The sequence below is a fragment of the Peromyscus leucopus genome, chromosome 19 (genome assembly GCF_004664715.2).
Source record: "Peromyscus leucopus breed LL Stock chromosome 19, UCI_PerLeu_2.1, whole genome shotgun sequence".
Taxonomy (NCBI): Eukaryota; Metazoa; Chordata; class Mammalia; order Rodentia; family Cricetidae; genus Peromyscus; species Peromyscus leucopus.
In genome coordinates, this window is record NC_051079.1 from 3010208 (window position 1) to 3030988 (window position 20781).

The 20781-nt window shown below is 47.3% G+C and overlaps 1 protein-coding gene across 2 annotated transcripts in view; it reads right to left on the reverse strand.

Moving 5' to 3' along the window:
• Nucleotides 1–20781, reverse strand: part of Ankrd29 (ankyrin repeat domain 29) — a 47170-nt gene that overhangs the window by 3788 nt on the left and 22601 nt on the right. For both annotated transcript variants that reach the window (XM_037196957.1, XM_028876684.2), the window contains exons 6-9: nt 16838–16936; nt 6469–6567; nt 5130–5225; nt 3422–3520 (exon numbers count right to left, since the gene is read on the reverse strand). In XM_037196957.1, the coding sequence (XP_037052852.1) occupies nt 3422–3520; nt 5130–5225; nt 6469–6567; nt 16838–16936 (393 nt within the window). The remainder of the gene's footprint in view (nt 1–3421; nt 3521–5129; nt 5226–6468; nt 6568–16837; nt 16937–20781) is intronic.

The window sequence follows — 20781 nt, forward strand, 5'->3', positions numbered from 1 at the left end:
GACGGAAATTCAGCTGCACACTGATGGGTGGTTGGGAAGGGAGGAGTGTCCTAACATCCCCACAGACCAGTGCAGACATCTTCGATCGATCGGACGCCAGCGCTGGCCAGGCCCCCTTTGCTCTTCTCTACCCTTCCTCTGCCTCGCCCTCCCTCCCTGCCCTTTCTCCCCTCTCCTCAGGTTCTGTAGCAGTTACCATGCTGGAAGGAAGTTCACTAAGACTCACGAATTTCTAAAAGGAAGCTCCCTAAACCAGGAAGTAAACAAAGTCTCAGCGAGTCCCTGAAACTTACTCTATGACAAGGTCCCTCTCTCCACCAAGACTGTAAACACCAAGGACTCTGAAGGGAAGAGATTCTCCAGCCCCCAGGACGGCTGCCAGTCAAGCGGAGGGCGCCAGGGCCCTGGCCTTCAGAGCCTTCACCCATGCTAGGGCGGGCTTTGGGTAACTCAGTCTTCCCCACCCTGTAGACAATCCTCACCCTATACTCCAGTAAGTGAACCAGCAGACTCTTTGGCTCACCAGGTTGGACTTTGGTGGCATCATTACTTCTCTCCACTGTCAGTTTCTTCTCTGGGGTGAGTAGACATTTTTCAGGTCTCTCCAGGATTAGTGTCAGAGGACCCCTCCCCTGCCCTGCCCTCCCCTGCCCTCCCCTGCCCTGCCCTCCTCCCCTCTCAATCCTCTCCTCTCTCTCTTCCTGTGGGTTTTTTTTTCTTTTTTTGATGAAAAGGTCTTGCTATGTAGCCCAGGATGGCATAGAATCCACAATCCTTCTGCCTTAGTCTCCTGAGTACTGAGATTTACAGGTGTGTGCCACCATGCCAAATTTCTCATGAACAGCCATGTAGGATCCAGAAATGTATCATGAATGGTTTTGTACTTCGTTACATGGAAATCTACAGGTTCCAGCATTAGCCACAACATTCGGAACACATTAGCTTACTGAGCCACGCAGGTTGTGCAAATATTGGCACATTTCTTCGTGCCATATCAAAAAGGCTCATTCATTAAACTTGCTTCTTTTCATCGGAAAAGACTTTCTGGACTGGGAAGCTCTCACGCCCAAGGGCCATTCCTCCAGATAAAACAATTGGGGCCGGTGAGTGGCTCAGCCGGCAGCGGAACTGTGTGTGGCTTCCCGCTAAGTTCAATCCCTGGACCAATCCCTGGGTTCCACAAAGTAGCAGGAGAGACTGATCCAGAGGGTTGACCTGTGACCTCCACACACCCTGCAGTACATGTGTCTACACTCTCTCATACATATGCACAAAATGAATAATTCAAACAAAAATGATGATTGATTAGAAAAGTGACCGTCCAGGGATTCAAGGAAATCCCTGGATGCAGGAGACAGACAACAGCAAAAATCTCTTTGAAGACTTCCGGGTTGCTGCTAGACTCCGACTGCCTTGCTTCTGGGGCTGTGATTAAAGAGGCTGGCTTCTCGTGGTGTTTGGTGGACAGGGGCGGTTTCCCTGGCAGCGAGTCCCAGGACCGTGAGGCTTTCTGCAGTATGAGCCTCCACACATAAGTCCAAGTCCTTCAGGGAGGGGGAAAGCTCAGCATTTTGTCCTCTGGAAATTACTCATGACCATTATGCCGAGGTTAGCCCATTAAGGGGACACAGTGGCACAGTGGGAAATGGTTTTTTTGTTTTTGTTTTGTTTTTGCAGTTTCTGTATCAGGGTATTAGCGGTGTTCCTAGTCTTAACTCAGTCCTGGATAGCTCACCACCAAAGTTTGATTTCTTTAAGAGTTCCATGTACAAAGTCTACAGATAAGATTCAAAAGAGAGGCAGTTGTGACTTGAGCTGGCTTATCAACCAGCCAGGCCAGCTAATGGAAAACAAATCTAGGTATCTGGGAAAGATAGGCAGAAATGATAACAGAAACAGTACTCCTGTGTGCTAGGTAAAATGAGTGGGAGCCTTGACCTGGCACATTGTTTCTTTGGCCCTTCTTAATGGTGTGTGTGTGTGTGTGTGTGTGTGTGTGTGTGTGTGTGTGCGCGCTGGTGCATGCACTAGGGTGTACATGGAGGTCAGAGGAGGCTGTTGTTCTTTATCACTTTCCATCTTATTCCTTTAAGACAGGGGCTCTCCCTGAAACTGGAGTTTATGGTTTTCAGCTAAGCTGGCAGCCAGCAAACCCCGGCAGTCCTCTGTCTCCATTTCCCTCAGGGCTGGGGTTACAGGCAAATGAAACACCATGACAGCTCGTTGCATGGGTTTTGGGCTCCAGACTCAGGTCCGGACACTTGTGCATCAAGTTCTCTTAATAACCAAGTCACCTTTCCAGCTTTGATGGTTAGTTCTAATTGTGAACCTTGCACAACCTAGAGTCACCCATGAAGAGAGTTTCAACAAGAGTTTGCTAAATCGGGCTGGACTATGGGCAGCCTGTCCCAGACTCCTCTTTAATTGGATTAACTGAGGTGAGAAGACCCACCCACTGTGGGCAGTTGCATTCCCTGGTTTGGGTCCTGGACTGTGTAAGCAGAGAAAGCGGACATGACTGCACTCACGTGTGTGTTCTTGACATGGGTGTGACGTCACTGGACATCTGTCCTGCCGCCCTGACTTCTCCGCTGTGATGGGACCCAGGGCTAAAATGAACCTTTCTTCCCTAGATTGCCTTTTGTTGGGTTCATTTTTTATCACAACAACAGCAAATAAAATACAACCCCAATCCTAATGGGTTTCTTTTTAGCTTCCAATTAACACAAAGATGACTCCAGCAGACATCCAGTAAGAGGAAATACAACGACAAACCTTTCTGCTGTGGTTGTAGACGCTGACTTCCAAATTTGGTCTAATCCAAGGATTTAGGATAATAAAAATATGGATTGGTGTTGGAATAGTGACATGCAATCCTGCTGATAAAATAAATCACATTTTCCTGACCAAGCCACAAAGCGTACATTACTAATTCTCAAGATACAAACACCTGACTTACAGGGACGGCCATAGGCTCCCAACAATGACGTTTTAAGAGTGCACACTCCCCATAGTGACTACCTCCTTGCTCTACCAGGAAGCCACGCCACTGCAAGCCTCTGATCCCCTGCCTCCAGCTCCTGGATGCTGGTATTAGAGCCATGCACTGCCATTACCGGTTTATGTGACCGGGGGACCCTGCATGCTAGGCATGCACTCTGCCAACTAAGATACATCGCTGCCCCTAATGTTTGCACATTTTATATATGGTTAGAGAAAGCCATGGATGATATAGGATTTTTAGCAGAATTCCCTGGATATTATGCATTGGCTAGGAATAATTTGTGATTGTAGTCCTGCCCTTACTGTGTATAACTATAAAAATAGAGACAGGAGCCTGAGAGATGCTTGTCTTGCCTCACGAAGAGACAGTCTCTTTGCACAGGGGCCCAGTGTAGTTAAGGATGGGCTGAGTGGGTACCTTGTTTCTCAAGGCCGGATCTGCCCCAGCTTCCAGGAGTAGTGCGACCGTTTTAATGTTTCCGCTGAGCACTGCTGCATGCAGAGCTGACGTCCCATTCTAAGAGAAAATGAGAGTGAGTGTCAAGAATTGAGCTCACAGCCCCCAGTGCTTTGCCTGGCTTTCATCACAAACCACCTGAGAGATGCGATGGGAATAACACAGTCTTTCACCTCTGTATCTTTCCTCATACTTATCAAAGTCACATCTGTACCTACTACAGTGTCCTCAGATACACAACTATGTGGTATATGGCTAGATGTATAGCCATATACTACTACACAGGGAGGGGAAGGGAAGAGATTATAACCAAATTTACGGAAGAATGGGGTGCAGACATTGGCTCCAGAGGGCACAGATATCTATAAACAGCAGGACAATGCAAGCCAAGCTTCCTACTTGATGACTCATAATCACCATGATTTGGTAAAAGTAAAAAAAAAAAAAAATTCATACTTGGAAAAACCTGTAGCAAAGCAGCCTTTCTCTGGTTGCTGCCACACTTGGAATGCTGATTCACTAAGCCGGCACTAGCTCAAATGTCTAAGTCTTAGGCAACAAGCATGGGACAGCTAACAGAGGTGGACAGAAGTGTGTAAAGCTCGAGTAGATTCTGCCAAGCTCACTTGAAAGCTGTCTCACTTTCATAGATGAATCCTTGTTTCCAGATGGTTGTAAGAAGTTACTCCCCGATTCCCAAGTTGGTGGAAGATGGGAGGTAGCTCAGTAGGAGGAGACAGGGGCTGACACGCTGAGCTCTTGATTAGGATCAGCAAGAATGGGGTCTAAAGTGTGAAGGGCAGACAGATGCTTCTAGTATGGGCATGGCAGTTATGGGGTCATTCCAGGGCAAAGAGTTTTCATGTCTTGATGGGTCCTGAGGACACGGCCTCCGAACTGCTAAGCCACAGTGTCGACTTAGAAAAGACTTGGTGTCCTTTCCTTAACAACAACAACAACAACAAAGAGTAAATGCTTCCTGCAGTCAGCAAACTGCCCCCTATGGGTTGAGCCTAGTCCACTGCCTCTTTTCTTGTATGTTCTAAAAGTTAAGAACATTTTGTAACATGCCCAGATGTGAAGTTTCATCACTGTATACCGTAATTAAAACTCTGGATGGCAGCCACACTCATTGGTTGCCGTCACTTCTTGGTTCCTCTGAGATGGCAGAATGGAGAACCTGCACAGGAACTGTAGGTTCCTCAGCCCAGGTGCATCTGGTGCCTCACAGGGACGCTTTGCTGACCATGCTACATCCACCGCAGCACAGACATCCTTCCACCCCAAATGATTCCCACTTAACAAAGCGTCTCCAGTCTCCAGGAAGACCCATTTCTGAAGCTCCCAGATGTTTGAATTTTACACTGAAGCTAACCATGAAGAGTGGGTCTTCCCTCGGGGATGAAAAGAAAGACATGTCCTCCTTTACAGATCGTACAAATCTTCCAAATGATATCAATAGTTCACTTGCCTGTTTTTAGTGTCAATTATGCTATTTTTTTTTCCTGAAAAACTAGTTATTAGGAGAGTGTTCTCTTTCCCACCTTCCCATTTCCACTGGACCCAGGGATCCTGAGCTAATGGCAATCCAATTCTACCTCAGTCACCTATATGCCTTGGCTAACTTGTCTCTCTTTTTGACAGAATGGCATAACTTTTTAGGTCTTACCTTCAAAATGCCGAGAGTAGGTGAGAACTTGAGCAGCTCCTCTATGACATCATTGTACCCTTTGTTGGCTGCCTTCAGCAAGGCTGTAGTGCCGTCCTGAGGGAGGGGCATGGGAGTTAATTATTAGCGTACATTGTGCAGGCTAATCAGCCATGTCTCCATCTAGGGCAGGTTAGGGCACATTAGACGGTAACTGCATGCGAGGATACCATCCACAGCGGGTCACTGTGCTGCCTTAGGAGTCTGCCGTTCGGTGAGTCAGACGCTTCTCCAGTCCCCGAGAACACTGGAGCATCAGGGACAAGGGGGTCTTCAAGACCGTATTTTAAGGTTATCATGGACCCAAGAGACCTTCTCTGCTGTTCACGACAGTGGAAATTGCTTAACTGCCTTTAATGATTCATGTTATCGAACTACATTTACTGCCTTAAAAATACACGCAGTCTGACTTCACCTACCCTGTGCATTACTGCCTATGTGTGCTGGTGGGGTTGCAGGAGGAACGGGTCATATCTGATTAATCTTTTAAAAGATTTATAGACAAACTTAAAAATCCATCTTTAGTGATCATTTTTGGCTCAAAGAGAGCCATTTCCAAATCCTTAGCATTTCCTGCTTGTATCAATGACTGCATCTGGAGGACCACTTCTGAGCTGTCTTCTGTCTGCCTGTAGAGCGCATCCGGAATGGGGAGGAGGAGGAGGAGGAGGGGAGAGGAGGGGAGGGGAGGAGGAGGAGGAGGGTGTGATGGGGGATTTCTCTCTTCTAATTTCCGAGACGACAGGAAGACGATGATGAGGGGGAGGCCAGGAACAGGACCTCCAGGTTTCCCTTTTCTGAGACTTGATAGGTAACCAGGAACAGCACAAGAGAAGGCACAAGGTACATCAGGCACAGGACACACGGCTTGCAACCTAATGCCCAGAGAATCTCTCCAAGTCGCTCTCTTGTACGGGCCTGCAGCTGGTGCAGGCGGGCAGGATTCAGGGCAACCCTCAGAAGCCGAGTGTGTGGAGCTGGTGCTTGAGGGGTGTAGCACAGGGGTTTGGAGCAGCGGCGAGGGCAGCAGCCAACAGTGGGGTCTGCCTGGACTCTCTCCATAGATCCTGCGTGCCCCTGCTGGCACGAGGTCAAGTAAACCGTACCCCTCACCGGAAGTCATCTCAGATGGAGGAGGGGGGAGGCACACCACTTGTGAAGTTTCCACTTAATTGGACTTTGACTGTTTTCCTGCTAAAGAGCAGGTAGAGGTTGGAAGCCCAGTTGAGTGGTCAATAACACACTCGGGGGTCACATCTGAGCCCAGTCGGGGCTGGAGGGGGGTGGGCTGTCTACTCACGTTGCGTGCTGCGTCACGGTCAGCTCCCCTCAGCAGCATCACGCGCACCACCTCGCTGTGGCCCATCTGGGATGCGATCCACAGCGGCGCAGTTCCATCCTGTGGGAAAAGGGGTTCCACTCACTCATCCCGGAACCTCAGAAACACCAGATCTCTCTGAGTCCAAAAAACCCTGGAGGAGACCCCCTCTCCAGCTGTTCTGCACACCTTGGAGGAATGCAGAGGAGGAGGTCCATCCAGTAAACACAGGCCACAGAATGGCGTTGGCCACAGAATGGCGTTGGGCAGGCAGGACCCAGCAACTGTTCACGACAAACTTTTGTCTTACACAGTCTTTCCTTTTCTCTTTAGCGACAGGATGCTGTGCATTTTAGGCTGGACGAAAACTCACCGTATAGCTGAGGATGACCAGGGTCCTCTGAGCCGCTGCCTCTACCTACTGAATGCTGGGATTATACACGTGCCACCATACCATTTTATGTAGTGCTCTATTGAATCCAAGGCTTCCTGCATGCTAAATAAGCACTTTACCAACCAAGACACATCCCCATAGGTCTGGCCTTCGATGCCAGGGTGTAGAACAGGCTGGGGAAGGTTCTGTGGGACCCTTATTCAAGGACAGCCGAGATGCACCACATTCTGAACTCCCCTAGCAATGAGGCACTGTCTCTTTCCCCTCAGACAATCTACTCTGTTTTCTGTGTTAGGACGAGGCAGTGCATCCTGCCAGCACATGTCCAGCATGGAAGAGTGGGCAGCTTCTTTTGAGGTGGGTCATTTCATTTACTTTCATATTTGGTACCCCCAAATCTCCCATGCTTTAAGGAAGCTTATGTAGAAGGCTATGCCTTTCCTAGGAATGGACGCCCAAACTAGTGTAACAGGATATTAGGGTAACATTTCCTGTACTGTATTTGCCGGGTGACACCCTTTTTCCTGCTGCGGGCTGCAGGAATATATCATAAGAACTCAGCTGGTTATGGCAAAATCACTACCTGGAGGAATCAGGGAATTCCTCCAGAGGAAGCCAAATTCCAAGGAGTTTTTTGGTGTTATTTGGCTTGTTATATATCAGCTGTCTTCTGTTATGAAAATCATGTGTGCCTTCATAGTTTTCCCAATTGACTTTTCCCTAAGAAGGGCTAACAGTGTACACTGATCACTCTCTGGACATACACATTCCAGGTATTTGGAGAACTGCCTCAGGAAAGGCTTCCTCTGGCCACTTTCAAGGACTAGCAGTAGTAACAGTACACATGCAAGTCTCCTGGTTTAAGATAAATTCCACAAGGAGACACTGCCCTAGGTCAGGTGGACATTAAGTAATAGCTTTATACAATTTAGCTCGGATCCTCCTTTTCTTACATCCTTACTAACTTTATAGACCTTTAACTCCTTACCTAACCACTTCTAGGAATATTTAGATAACCTTCTGCGCTGACAGCTATGCTCAGCCAGAACCCCAGTTCAAGCCTCCCTGTAATTATCATCATTGGCAGCATCCGGCCAGGTCCATCCCCAGATGGAGGAAAGTACCTTATCAGAGATACCTCTGTACTCTCTAAGAACAGACTTAAGCATCCAGGCTATCCGTTTGAGAAGGCCTGGTGGATGTGCCAATTAAGCTTTACTTCCTCCTTTCCCAAACCTTACCTCTAGTTCCAGATCTCCCTTTAACTATCACCAGAGGCATCTAGCTGTGCACAGGTTGCCTAGTGACTGAGCACACTTTCCCCCACCCTGCAGAAAAAAAGGCAGATAGCTTTGATAGGAAAAAAGAAGACAGTTTTATTTTCTCCCATTGACCTAGCAACTTATAGATTCTTAACATTTTCTACCAATCACGTTTAAGACTATAGTTGAGCACATAAGAGCCCTCTTCTTAGATATTACCTGAATTTAGCCTTTAGTTAATCCATTTCCCCATTGGTCACTTCCCTTTGGGATTGCAAATGATAATTAATGGTTATTGCCTCTCAATGTGACTCTTATCACCCCTCCCCTTTGACCCTGGAAGCCTGGCTTTATATACCAGGACTTCCAGGGCACAGGGGGACGGAGAAGAGAAAAGAGAATGGAAGAACTAGACGGGTAAGAACTTGGGAGGAACAAACTGAGATGGGGAAGAAGTAGATTGAAGGACTAGAAGAGAGGACTAGAGGAATGACATGGAAGATGAGGAAGAGCCAGATGGGGAAGAACAAGATGAAAAGGAACTAGATGAGGCAGAGTTAGGACAAGAGAATTAAGATAGAACTTAGAGGAAGCAGTAGATAAATATAGAGAGAAATCAGGCAAGAAATCAAGCTAGAAATAAGAACAGAACTGAAGCTGTGTATAAAGGATGTTATGCCAGAGGAATTAAAGCAGGTGGACGATAGAGCTTGGTGTGCTGAGATTCTATTTCCTGAAAATAGTCCTCGTTGTTAGTAGCTCTGTCTCCTGAGCCCCTGGGATGTATAATATTAAGGCTGGCCCCTCTAATAGTATACACGATTTTCCCAAGGCTGAGAAGGAGGTGAGATAATAGAAAGGGAGGAAGGGGAAGAATTTGACCCCAAGGCTGTCAACTGGAGAGCAGGAAGTCTTCTTCCTGTAGGTCAGGAAGAAGCAGGAAGAGGGAAGGGACTCATGTTGCCTCCCTGCCTGGCTTGACTCTGGCATGTGGAGGGCACAGGGGTGGTAGCTAGGGGGTACAAACACCTAGACAGAACACTGGGAGCTTCCGGTGGAAAGAGAATTTTCTCGTTTTCCTAGAGCAGAACTCAAGAAAATGGAAAATGCCTTAAGGAATTTCTGTTCTAGGCTAGTGCCTGAAAGTGAGGAGAGAATTGCCTATGGGAGCTGTCTGGGGCACAGGGGTACCTGAGAGATTTCCCCCAACAACTACAATCTATAGCCACCTACCATCTGGTTATTCAAGAATTTACCGTGCTCATAGGAAACTGGAAGAGAGGCTTGAAGTAAGTTTGAGGTTGAGAAGACAAGGACACAGAAATAACTTCACTCAGTAGCGTCAATGCGGAGCCAGCACCTAGGATGGGACCCTAGGGATCTCTAGGAACCAGTGCAGACACCTGAGGACCAGAGAGGCCAGCAGAGATTCAGGAAGGAGTCTTCCCAACCCCTCCTCTGATACCTGAGTGGTAGCCTGATCTCTGAGAACCAGTTCACTTCAGAAAGAAGAGCAGGAGGAGGGCACAGGATCCAGAATTGGGGAAATGTAACTTCTGGCGTCATCAAGGTAATCTATCCCAAGATCTGGATTACCTACCTATCCACGCAATGGGGGCTACAGAGCAAGATGATACACTGATAGATCATGAAGTTACAGCTTCTGCTGCAGTGTGCAATTTCAGTCCAAGCATACCAGCTAATGCGGCACACAGTCACTGGAGATCGCCATCCTGACAAAGGGTTAGAGGATGGACTTTTGAGTCCGGGGTTAAAGATGACAGATCGAAAGGTGGGGGTGGAGGGTGAGGGTGAGGGGAGTGGAATCTGCAGGTGCTGAGGGAGCATTGGTGCCCGAGTCTTGGGAGAGGTGGGGAAGGAGGAGCTGAAGGACAGAGGAGGGCTGACAGAGCCTGCTTCACACCTCCTTCACGCTCTGTCTCTTGGAACTATTCTTGGATGTGAATATTATTACAAACAAATTATAATTTGTACTAAAAGCACAAACTAAAAGTACAAACTAAAGAATAGCTTACTGTTTATAATAAAAGAACTTCCACAATTTTCATTTGATTCTCCCAGTCGAGGATTTAATTTAGTATTCACCCAATCAACAATTAACTATGAAACTCCTTCTATGTCTCAGGCAGAATACTGAAATGCGTCTCTCTTTTCAAAGGGAAGTCCAGAGAAGGAGGTAATATTAAAATTTCTGTGCAATTGCAAATGATAGTCAGTGAGCAAAATGTGCCCAGTGAATTAGGAGAGGTCTCTCTCACTGCTTTGGGGGTTGGGGTCAAGCTCCATAGATGAGGTCATAGTTGAGTTGGGTCTTGAAGGAAGGCCAGGGTTCTGTCAGGTAACAGGGCAAGCGTGCATTTACAGTGACTTGGACGGGCATGGCGTGGCAGGCGGAGTGAATAATCCCATTGCTTTGGCACATGGGTGCAGCTGGGACCCTGAGAGACAAGAGCTCCGGGCTCCATGAGTCTGTCATGACTGAGGTGAGCTGGCAAGTGGGCTTGTTCCTTGCCTGCTCTGGGTCTATTTTGTTCTTTGTGGATGTCTCCACCAGAGGGCAGCCGGGGAAGGGAGATGGGCTGCCTCGTGAACGGGCCTGTCAAAGGTTTGGCTGTTTTAGCAAAATTGCCTGTGGAAAAGTGCTGAGACATCCCCACTGAAAACAATCATCACTACTGTCAGCTTATAACAATCACACCAATGCTCAGATCTATCACATTAACTGGAAAAAAACAACCAGCCAGCACTTCCTGCAGCACCTTCTGCAAACGTGTCAAGCCCGTAGAGACCTACTGATGAGCAGGACATGTAAAGGCGGAGAGCATGAAGATGGACAGGTGCTTAGAAAACGCTTACTGGATCCGAGGGCTGTTTACCATGAACGGCATAAAGCCTTGGCTTGTACTTCTGGTTCCTTAAGTTCTTCCACTTGATTTCTTTTACCAAGTCTCCAGGTGACCCTGTACAACAACTGGGGAGGGAGCAGTGAGGTCCTGCTGATGGTACAGGACACGTGGGGTCGCCAGCATTGATGATCACTTCTCCAGATTGATGTTGGAACCCAGGGCTTGTGAGTCAGAGCACAATGTCAAGTCCGACTATTTATTATCTAGTTGAGTAGTAGATTACTCTTTACACAATCATTTCTGTGAAATAATGTATACCTTCCTCTTCTTTTACCAGGCTGCCCTTGAACTCAGAGAGATTCACTTGCTTCTGCCTCTTGAGTGCTGGGATTAAAGACATGCACCACCATACCATGCCTTCTTTTTCATCATAAAAATGATGGAATACAAATCAATTCCTTTCTTTTTCTGAGGTTTTAGAGTGAATTGGAATGGGCAAAAAAGATTTAAAAACTTTTAAATACTTTTAGATACTTCTGAACATAAAATAGTTAAAAAATATATTAAGCAGAACAAATTACTGTGACATAAAAGTTATACACTCCACAGCACTTTCTCTCTCTCTCTCTCTCTCTCTCTCTCTCTCCCCCCCACTCTTTCGTGTGTGTGTGTGTGTGTGTGTGTGTGTGTGTGTGTGTGTGTGTGTGTGTGTGTGTGTATGCTCATAGCATGAGGGTGCACACACATGTGTGTGTATGTGCACACGGAGGCCAGGGGCTGGCGTCAGGTGTCTTCCTTGGTCGCTCTCCACCTTAACCCCTCACTGAACTCATTGGTTTGCACAGGCTGGCTGGTCAGTGGGTCCCAGGAATCTGCCTCCCCGCCCTCTCGGCATGGAGTCATAGAAGAGCACAGCTCCACCTGGCTTGTGTATGTGTTTGGGGTTCTAACTCAGGACTTCACACTCACGTGGCTGCACTTTACTGACTAAACCATTTCTCCAGTGCCCAAACCGCTTTAAAAAGAAAAAGATTCGCAGGTAGTAGCTGGCAGTTAGTATTGGGCTCACACCAAGTGAAAGGAGATTTAGATTTACTTTGTAGGTCAGTGAAAGAGGATTAATAGATGACGGGCACATGGGGACTGGAGGCCAAGGAAAGAACAGGAAACATGAAGGCTGAATAAGACTAACAACCCAATAAATAGCAACATCTAAAGGTGTTCAACACTGGATGATAATTCCAGAAAGAGCTCAAATACCAAATAGGGTGACTTTGGCATTTCCTATCACATCTGTTGCTATTTCCAGGCTATATCTATTTTACAGATAGAGGATCTATAATACCACTCACGTTAGAAACTTATCTTCTATAATCTTATCTAGGTTTCTAAAATCTACTTGGAAAAAGAAACCAACCCATCAATTCCACAGGCACACATATATGAAATGCTATATGCTCTCGCTTCTATGGCCTTCTAGTCCCCAGGCACAGACTGCTTTCATCTGTCGGTTTCAGGCCTGATAGTCTCTGGGATCAATTCTATTGGTAGTTGGGGTTTCTCAAGACACAAGGAACTTTACCAGTAGTGATGAGGGCCAGTAACAAGACAACTTTGCTACCAGAGTTAGTCCAACCCAGAGCCACTGCAGTAAGAATTTTACTGGGAATATTTTATATCATTTTCATAGCAATTCTAGAGCGAAGTTACCATTACTATCTTGGGTTTATAGATGAAACGATCAAGGTCCAGGGAAAGGAAACGCCAACTATGTGCTCATCATATGGTCCATGGAAAACACTGGACTGTGTTTCATTTCTCTTCTCTATTTCATCATGTCATGTCCTTAGCTGTTTTCAATCGTTTTTTTTTTTTTTTTTGTTTTTTTTTTTGTTTTTTCTTAGCTCTGCTTTGTTTTCCTTATGTGTTCACTTGTCCTAGTCATGTCTGCATTCTCTGTAGACTGTCGTGTCGTAATGCTGTCCTCATGTTGTGCTGACCCCCAACCATTGAATTATTTTCACTGCTACTTCATAACTATAATTGCTACTGTTATGAATCACAATGGAAATATCTGTGTTTTCCAATGGTCTTAGGTGACCCCTGTGAAAGGACCCCAAAGGGATCACGACCCACAGGTTGAGAACCGCTGTGTTAGGGAATGCCCTCATTAGATGGTCTTTCCATCAGACCCCACAGAACACTGACACGCAGAGGAGGAGGATAGTGATGATGGGCCAGCCTGCTGCTGGGTAAACAAGACCAGGTGAGGCCGCTCTAGAAAATGTTGCTCTAGTAATGTGGGTGGGTTGAGCTGGGAAAAGTGTGTGTCAGGGCATGTGGTTAGGAGAACAGTGGGTTAAGTAGACATCTTCACTGTGATCAAAAAGCTTTGCCTCCTGGCAGGTTCTCCTTTCAAAGGACACATGGAAAGAAACCAACGTCAGTTTCCTGAGTGACAGTGGGATTCAGTGATGCTCGTTGTGCTGTAGTGGGTGTGTGTGTGGTTGTGTTGGTTGTGTGTGTGTGGAGGGGGTGCACTCACACGCGTGCATGTATGTGACAAGCGTGATAATCTGAGTTTGACCTTCAGCACCACATAAGCTGGGTGTGGTGGCATGTGCTTCTGAGCCTAGGGCTGGGGAGAGAAGGGGAGGGAACCCCTGGGACTCACTGAACAGATAATCTAATTGAAAGTGCCCGATTCCAGGGAGATACTGTCTCAAAACGGTCTCTCCTAAGGAGGCACACTGAGACTGACCTCTGGCTTCTACACAGATGTGCTGCACCTGCACACATACACACGCACATCAAGTTTTTCTAAAAAATATTAAGAATTGGGAAATCAGGAAGGCACACATCCTTGTCCTTACTTTATACATTCAAGAATTTTCTGATGAAGATTTAATGAGCCAGCGGGGATTTCTGAAGAAAACACCAACTCCAGACCCTGCCTGGAATGTTCTATCCTGTGCGAGCCATTTTAGTGAGAAAACGCTAAACCACACTTTCCTTAAACCTCTAAATATCTTGTACCCAAGCAGCCACTCTTGTACGACGTTCATCATGCTTATGATGTTCGTTTTCTTAGACAGAATGGAGTCAGCAGAAATTCTCCTGTCAGAGAAGGCAGGACACGGAATCATTGACCTAGATAGCTACGTCTCTAACTGGAGGACTGCAGGCGCCTGGCAGGCGGTGGACCCGGTTACTGTGTGAGAGCGCTGTGGAGTGAGAGCGTGCAGCAGAAGGAAACATTCCACCGCTCTCCCACCCAAGCAATTCTTATTTTTACAACACACTTTTCCTGAATAACAATCTTTCCAGACCTGGACTCCTACAGTCACCCAGCCCTTTGTTAGAAACAGTCTTTGGAAGGGTGTGTCCCTTGCTCTGTAACCGCAGGGCAGGCTCTCGTCCTCATGGGCTAGGGTACCCGCTGACCAGTGAACCTCACGCTGGAGGAATGCAAACAGCAGGATGTGTTGTGGCTACTGCTGCCATGCTGGGTTACTTTTTAACCTCCTGGCTTCAGTGATAACAAGTGACTCAGCTCAGGTTCAAGTGAACACGTACCCATGCAGTCTTTGAAATATCAACTTATGCCAACTTGGGTATCATTTTCTAAGCAAACATGGCTGTAGGAATAAGAATAATGAAATACATTTTACACACAGGCTTGTTGAAGTGACAAATTACTTTGCAAAGATATAATGAAAGAAACTTGACACTCTCAATAACCTCTGGCATCCAAGTTCACAGGGTACCTGTGGTCACAATGACCTCCAAATCAAATACATGCCACCTAGAGCCCACCACCTCCTCCCATCAGTTAGGACAGAAAGAAGCTTTTGAGTCAAAATAAGACTGGTTAAAAAAATATTAAACTCCAAATTCCAAATGAGAACTTTAGCAGGCCTGATGTGCAATTTTTTTCTTCTTCTTTGTGTATGTATGTGTTCATGAATGTATATTGGTGTATATGTGTATGTGTGTGCGCGCGTGTGCGCACGCACGCGCGTGAGCATTACATGCACATATGTGTCCTTTTATGTGGAGACCAGAAGTCGCCCGTGGGTATAGCTCTTTAGGAGTGGTTGACCTTGTTTTTTGAGACAGGGTCTCTCCCTGGCCTGTGGCTCACCTATTAGGAACTGCCTGTCTGTTTCAGCTTTTCCAGTGCTGGGATTAGCAAACGCGTGTCATCGTGTTTGGCATTTTTACAGGGTTCTAGTCACGCTTGTCTTACTGACAGCCATCTCTTCATTACCAATGTGCAAATTTTCCTAAACTGCTTTCTTCCCAAGAGTACTTCTAAGGCCATCAAAGCTAAGCACATCTTTAAAAGCTTGAAACATGTAATTTCACATTTCTAGATTTACCTGGTCTATGGTAACTGCTCTGGGGATACTGACTGAAGGTTGATAAAACCATTATCAAAGCTCTGGGAGCTTGAAGGGTTTGTCAGGCACATCCTTCCAAGCCTCCTGGTCCAGGTGAAGGCCCGGAGGCCTTGATTTGCTTGTCAGACTCACACAGCTGGCCCACAAGATGGCTTGGTGGGCAAAAGCGCTTGTGGCAGAGCCTGATGCTCTGAATCCAACGCCTACAGTCCAAGGTGGAAGGAGCCAGCAGACTCCCAAAGCTGTTCTTTGATTTCCACATGCATTCTGTAACACACACACACACACACACACACACACACACACACACGCACGCACGCACACGCGTGTGTGTGCGCGCACACACACGCACACAAATAATACATTTAATTTAATTTAAAATCTCCCTCGAGCTAAGCAGGCACAGTGGTGCACGCCTGTAATCCCAGCACTAGAGAGGCTGAATCATGAGTGTTGGGGGGCAACAAAGTGAGACCCTGTCTCAAAAACAAAACCCACCCCCAGGAGCCAAACCACAGATGTTGGCAGAGCTGGTCTAGAAGTCTAGATTGTTGACAGCAAACCTACTATACCCAGACTCTTCTCATGCATTATGTACTCAGGCAACTGAAGACCCAAGAAGTCTACAGCCAGGAACACAGACCGTCTAGAGGGTCCCCAGAGCTATGTGATATGCAGAGACCCAGGCATTCCCATGCCACATCAATTCTGGTCGTTTAAGAAATCAGTTTGACTTTTCTAAACAAACGAAACCTTCCCAGCAATGTCTCCTTAACCTCAGACGCAATGAATTAAACAGAGCACAGCTGGTTCCTACAAAATGGAGAGCTCTGCCGCCTTACATTTATCGTATATAAAATGGCTCCAGTGTTGTCTTGCATTCCAGAGCTTTAAGTATCAGCTAATTGATTTGCCAGATGTTAGCAAAGGACAGATGTCAGGTACTGGTAAATAAAGTCTCAATGGCAGTATGCATGCAAGCAATGAAGGCACAGGGCCTACCCATGATTTCAATGTAAAGGGCTTCTCTTGGTTTGTTGGAAAGTGTTGGGCAGGAGATACAGCAGCGTATCAGGAGAGGCCAGGCAAGGACTTGCCTCTGCTTACCTATGGCTCAGGTCAGCCAACACACTTTACTTCAGCACAGTCATAATTTATTTGAACAGGAGGTGGCAGAGTGTGTACTTGACCTCAGACATTAAACACTCAAGTTTTCAAAGTTCTGAATCGTGATGTCAGCTTCAGTTCAGAGGCATCCTGCTGAGCTCAAAGCACAGAACAGGAGCCATCTTAATCAAAGACTAACTTCTCATCACAGAGGCAGGGGCTGAGGGATGCTACAGTGCCTGCACATGCCAGGCTTACGATGCTTCAGACCCCTGGCACTCCTGCTGCATGCTCCACGGACTTTGGCAATGACATTACCTGCCTTGGCTGGTTGACTTTTGCTCCTGAAGACAGCAGTAGTCGAATAACATCCAAGTAACCACCTTGGGCAGCGAGGAAGAGGGCAGTGGCTCCATCCTGAGAGAGAGCAAGTCTTCAGATTCAGGCTTCATATTTATTTTCAAAGAAAAGTAAAGGTACATATACTTAATTAAAGCACATTCTCTTTTCTGTTTCTATTCTTTTTGCCAATCAATAGCTATGAGCTATTAGGTAAATAAATGGTGCATATGTGCACACACACACACACACACACACACACACACACACACACACACACACACGGAGGCCAGAGGACAACCTCCAGCTTCATTCCTCAGGAAGGCACTGTCCACCTTGTTGAGCTCTCACTGACCTGGGGCTCACACCAGGCTGCCTGGCCAGTGACCCTGAGGGCTCTCCCTGTCTCTGCCCCCAGGTGCTGGGATTTCGAGCATAAACCGCCACACCCAGCTTTTTAAGACATATTTTTATTTTATTCATGTGTATTAATGTTTTGTATGCTCATATATATGTGTGCATGCATGCCGGGTGCCCTGAGAGGCCAGATGTGGGCTTTGAAAAGATCCCCTAGAACTGGAGTTACAGATGGCTGTGAGCCACTATGTGGAACGAAACTTGGGTCCTTTTCAAGAGCAGCACACGCTTTTAACTGCTGAGCGATCTCTCCAGCAGACCCAGCTTTTTATTTTTTTTAATGTGAGTTCTGGGAATGAAATTCAGGTCTTCACATCAGGAAGCAAGCACCTTACTAACTCCCTATCTCCCCAGAACCCACTTTCTGTGACTTTCTGAACTGGGAGTTAGTGTCTTTCCCTCGGCCTCTCCACCTCAACATGCAGTTTCCCTGAGTATTGAAGGACGTGGCGGCTCAGTGGCAGAGCCCTGGGCTGGCACTAGCACAGATTGTGACTTCAGAAAACCTGCCTTAGAAAGACCCCCCCCACCTGGCTGCCCCCTGCCAGCCCAGTGCACGCCAGCAACACCTATAAACACAAGGCGATTTGCACCAAGCCCAGAGTGACAGCCCCAGTCTCCGTGAGCTTTTCTCTGTGTGTGGGGCAACTTCTCCTTTTCTTTCTCAGAATCATGTCTTCCTGATTTCAGCAAATTCATGGGTTGCGTTTGTCCAGATCCTCAGGTCAGTGTGTGTGCACGTGGGGCCAACGCTGTTGTTTCTGCTCCACGGTAGAAAACCTGGACATTGTCTTGTGGAGTCAGCACCCAGGTATTCCCCTTGTGCTGGAAGTGCTAATGGCCAGCTGGAACCCCAGACACCTTTCTCGGCACAAACCCAACCAGGCGCGTCACCTGGATGGGGCCAGATTTCCACTGGTGTCTGCTGAGGTGCTGGATTACCCCCGAAGCAATCATTAAAAACAAACCAGCCGTACAGATTTCTAGGCAGATGTTTGGTTACAGCTGCAAATTTCAGCTGCTCTGTGGTGTATTGGCACAGAACGTCCCCACCCCCCCCCGCCCTTAGCTGCGGCTGACTCCGGTCTTTTCTGAGACAGACTCTCCACACACAAGGTCTCTCACTGTGCATCACGGCATTAGTTCCGTTTGTTTTCAGAGATCTTTGATGTGTGCCCCACCCCCATCATTTTTTATTTTATTTTTTGATACAGGCCTCACTCTGCAGCCCTGGCTGGATTGGAACTCACTATGTGAACCAGGCTGTCCTTGAACTCAGAGATCCACCTGCCTCTGCCTCCCCTAGTATCTGGGATCAAAGGTGTGCGCCACCACACCCAGGTCAATTGTTTTTAATAGAAATATTTGGACCAACTTTACTAAAAGTAAAAATGATTTTACAGCACATGAAATTTCTTAATTCACCTTATAACAGAGAGGAATTTACTATGAATAAGGGCTCAGCTTAAGTCTATATTTCCAAGAGCCTTCTGGAAGGATATTGTCTAATGAGTATAAATTTTACACCCACCCTCAATTCGGACTGCTAAGTCTGGGTCATGTTGTGAAAATAAGAATTGCCTTTCCATTTCCAAAGTTTCTATACAGCCCCCCACTACAGTAACCTAGACACTCAGCTATTCTTTACTTACATCCACACATAGAGAGGCATCCAAAGCTTTAGATGTACACTCATTTTTCCTTCTTTTTTTTTTTTTTTTTTGGTGTGTGGTATATGTATGTGTTTAAGTGTGTGTGCATGCGTGGATACGTTCGTGCATGCATGCGTGCCTGCCTGCATGCATGCATGTGCACTCAAGTGTATAGGTTAAAGGTCAATAGTAGGAGTCCTCAGTTGCTCTCCACCTTATTTTTGGAGAAAGGGTCTCACTGTACCCACAACTCACCCCAGTTTGGCTCGGCTGGCTGGCCAGCAAGCCCCAGACCCCTCCTGCCCCCATCTCAGCGCTGGGATCACAAGTGCGCAGCAGACCCCCAGCCCTCTCCCAGCCCTGCCTGTGTTACACGTCAGAACCTCCTCAGGCCACCGCTCTGGCCACAGAGGCTGGCTCTGCTGGTCTGCGGGGGTGGCCGGGACTGGCGGTTTGCAACGCTCCACAGGTGCGTCTGTCTCATGGGCAGCCAGGTTGAGAAGCTCTTTGTTGGAGTTATCAAGGATCTCGGGCCCCAAGCCTTACAAACTCTGAAGCGCCAGAGGGCAAGGGGAGCTGCTGTGGGCTTCAAAGAGTTAACGAGGGAAGCTCTGGATCTTCAAATGGAAACCCGCACACCCACACAGCCCATTATGCGGCTATGGAAACCTAGCGCCTGTGGCGTAAGGGCTCTGTGAACTTGAGGAACACCTAAACACAGTTCCTGGATAATTGGAAGCAGGACTCTCTCCCTGCCCGAGACTCCATCAAGTCACCTCATCTTTCCGTATTTTATTTTTCCTACAAAACCAGATTAATAACAGTTGTCATAGAGCCTACGGAATCATAGTGACAATTAAAAAGGCCCCTGGGCTATGTACTAATTGCCAATTAGCTGCAAACGGACTCACAGAGGCAGCAGATCCCCTCACAGCCCTACCTTGTGCACCCATCTCCAAGGTTTTCACCTCTCATTTCTCTTGGAACAACCTGGATTCTCTCCCTGATGCCTTTGCTCTAGTGTCTTTACAACGGGAGGCTGCAGTCCGTGCACTGGACCACATGGCTTGTCATGGCCGGAGTTAATATGTGTCCCAGGACTTTGGGGCAGCTGAACTGCATGAGTGAAACGTGCCAGATGTCCCGCAGATTTAAAAGGGACATGGTTTCCATGACAGGGAAAGCTCATCTCGTTTGCTGATTTCCCCTTGATGTCTCAGATGAAAATCCCACTGTGCAGGGCTAAGGGATGGCTCAGTGGTTAAGGGCACATACTGCTCTCCTCAGGACCTGAGTTCCTTAGTATTCTGACCCGCCCCTTGGAGCCCCGCCCAGCGTCCTGACGTCATCTTACAGGTTAAAGCCCCCTTAAGAGGAGAAAACCTCTTCCCTCTCTCTCCCACCTCTTGCCCTCTCTCTTTTTCTCTCTCCTTTCTCCTTCCCTCCATTCCCTCTACCCTCACCCCAAAATAAACTTGCTACGTGAACGAAATGTCTGATGTGTAACTTGATGTGTCTGCCGCGTCTGCGTGGCATGTCTCACCCGCCGCTGTGCACCTCGGCCCAACCTGCCAAGGCCTCCGAGGGCCACCTTATCATTACACAATTCCCAGCACCCGCATCTGGTGGCTTACAACCGCCTGTAAACCCAGCTCCAGCAGATGTGACACCTCCGGACCTCTGCGGGCACACACACACACACACACACACACACACACACACACACACACACGCAGACACCTGTACACATAATTAAAATAATAAAAATAATAAAATAAAATAATAAAAATAAATATTCAAAAAAAGGGAAAACCCCACGGTGCACTAAAAATCACTCTAAGTTGGCAGTTCTGC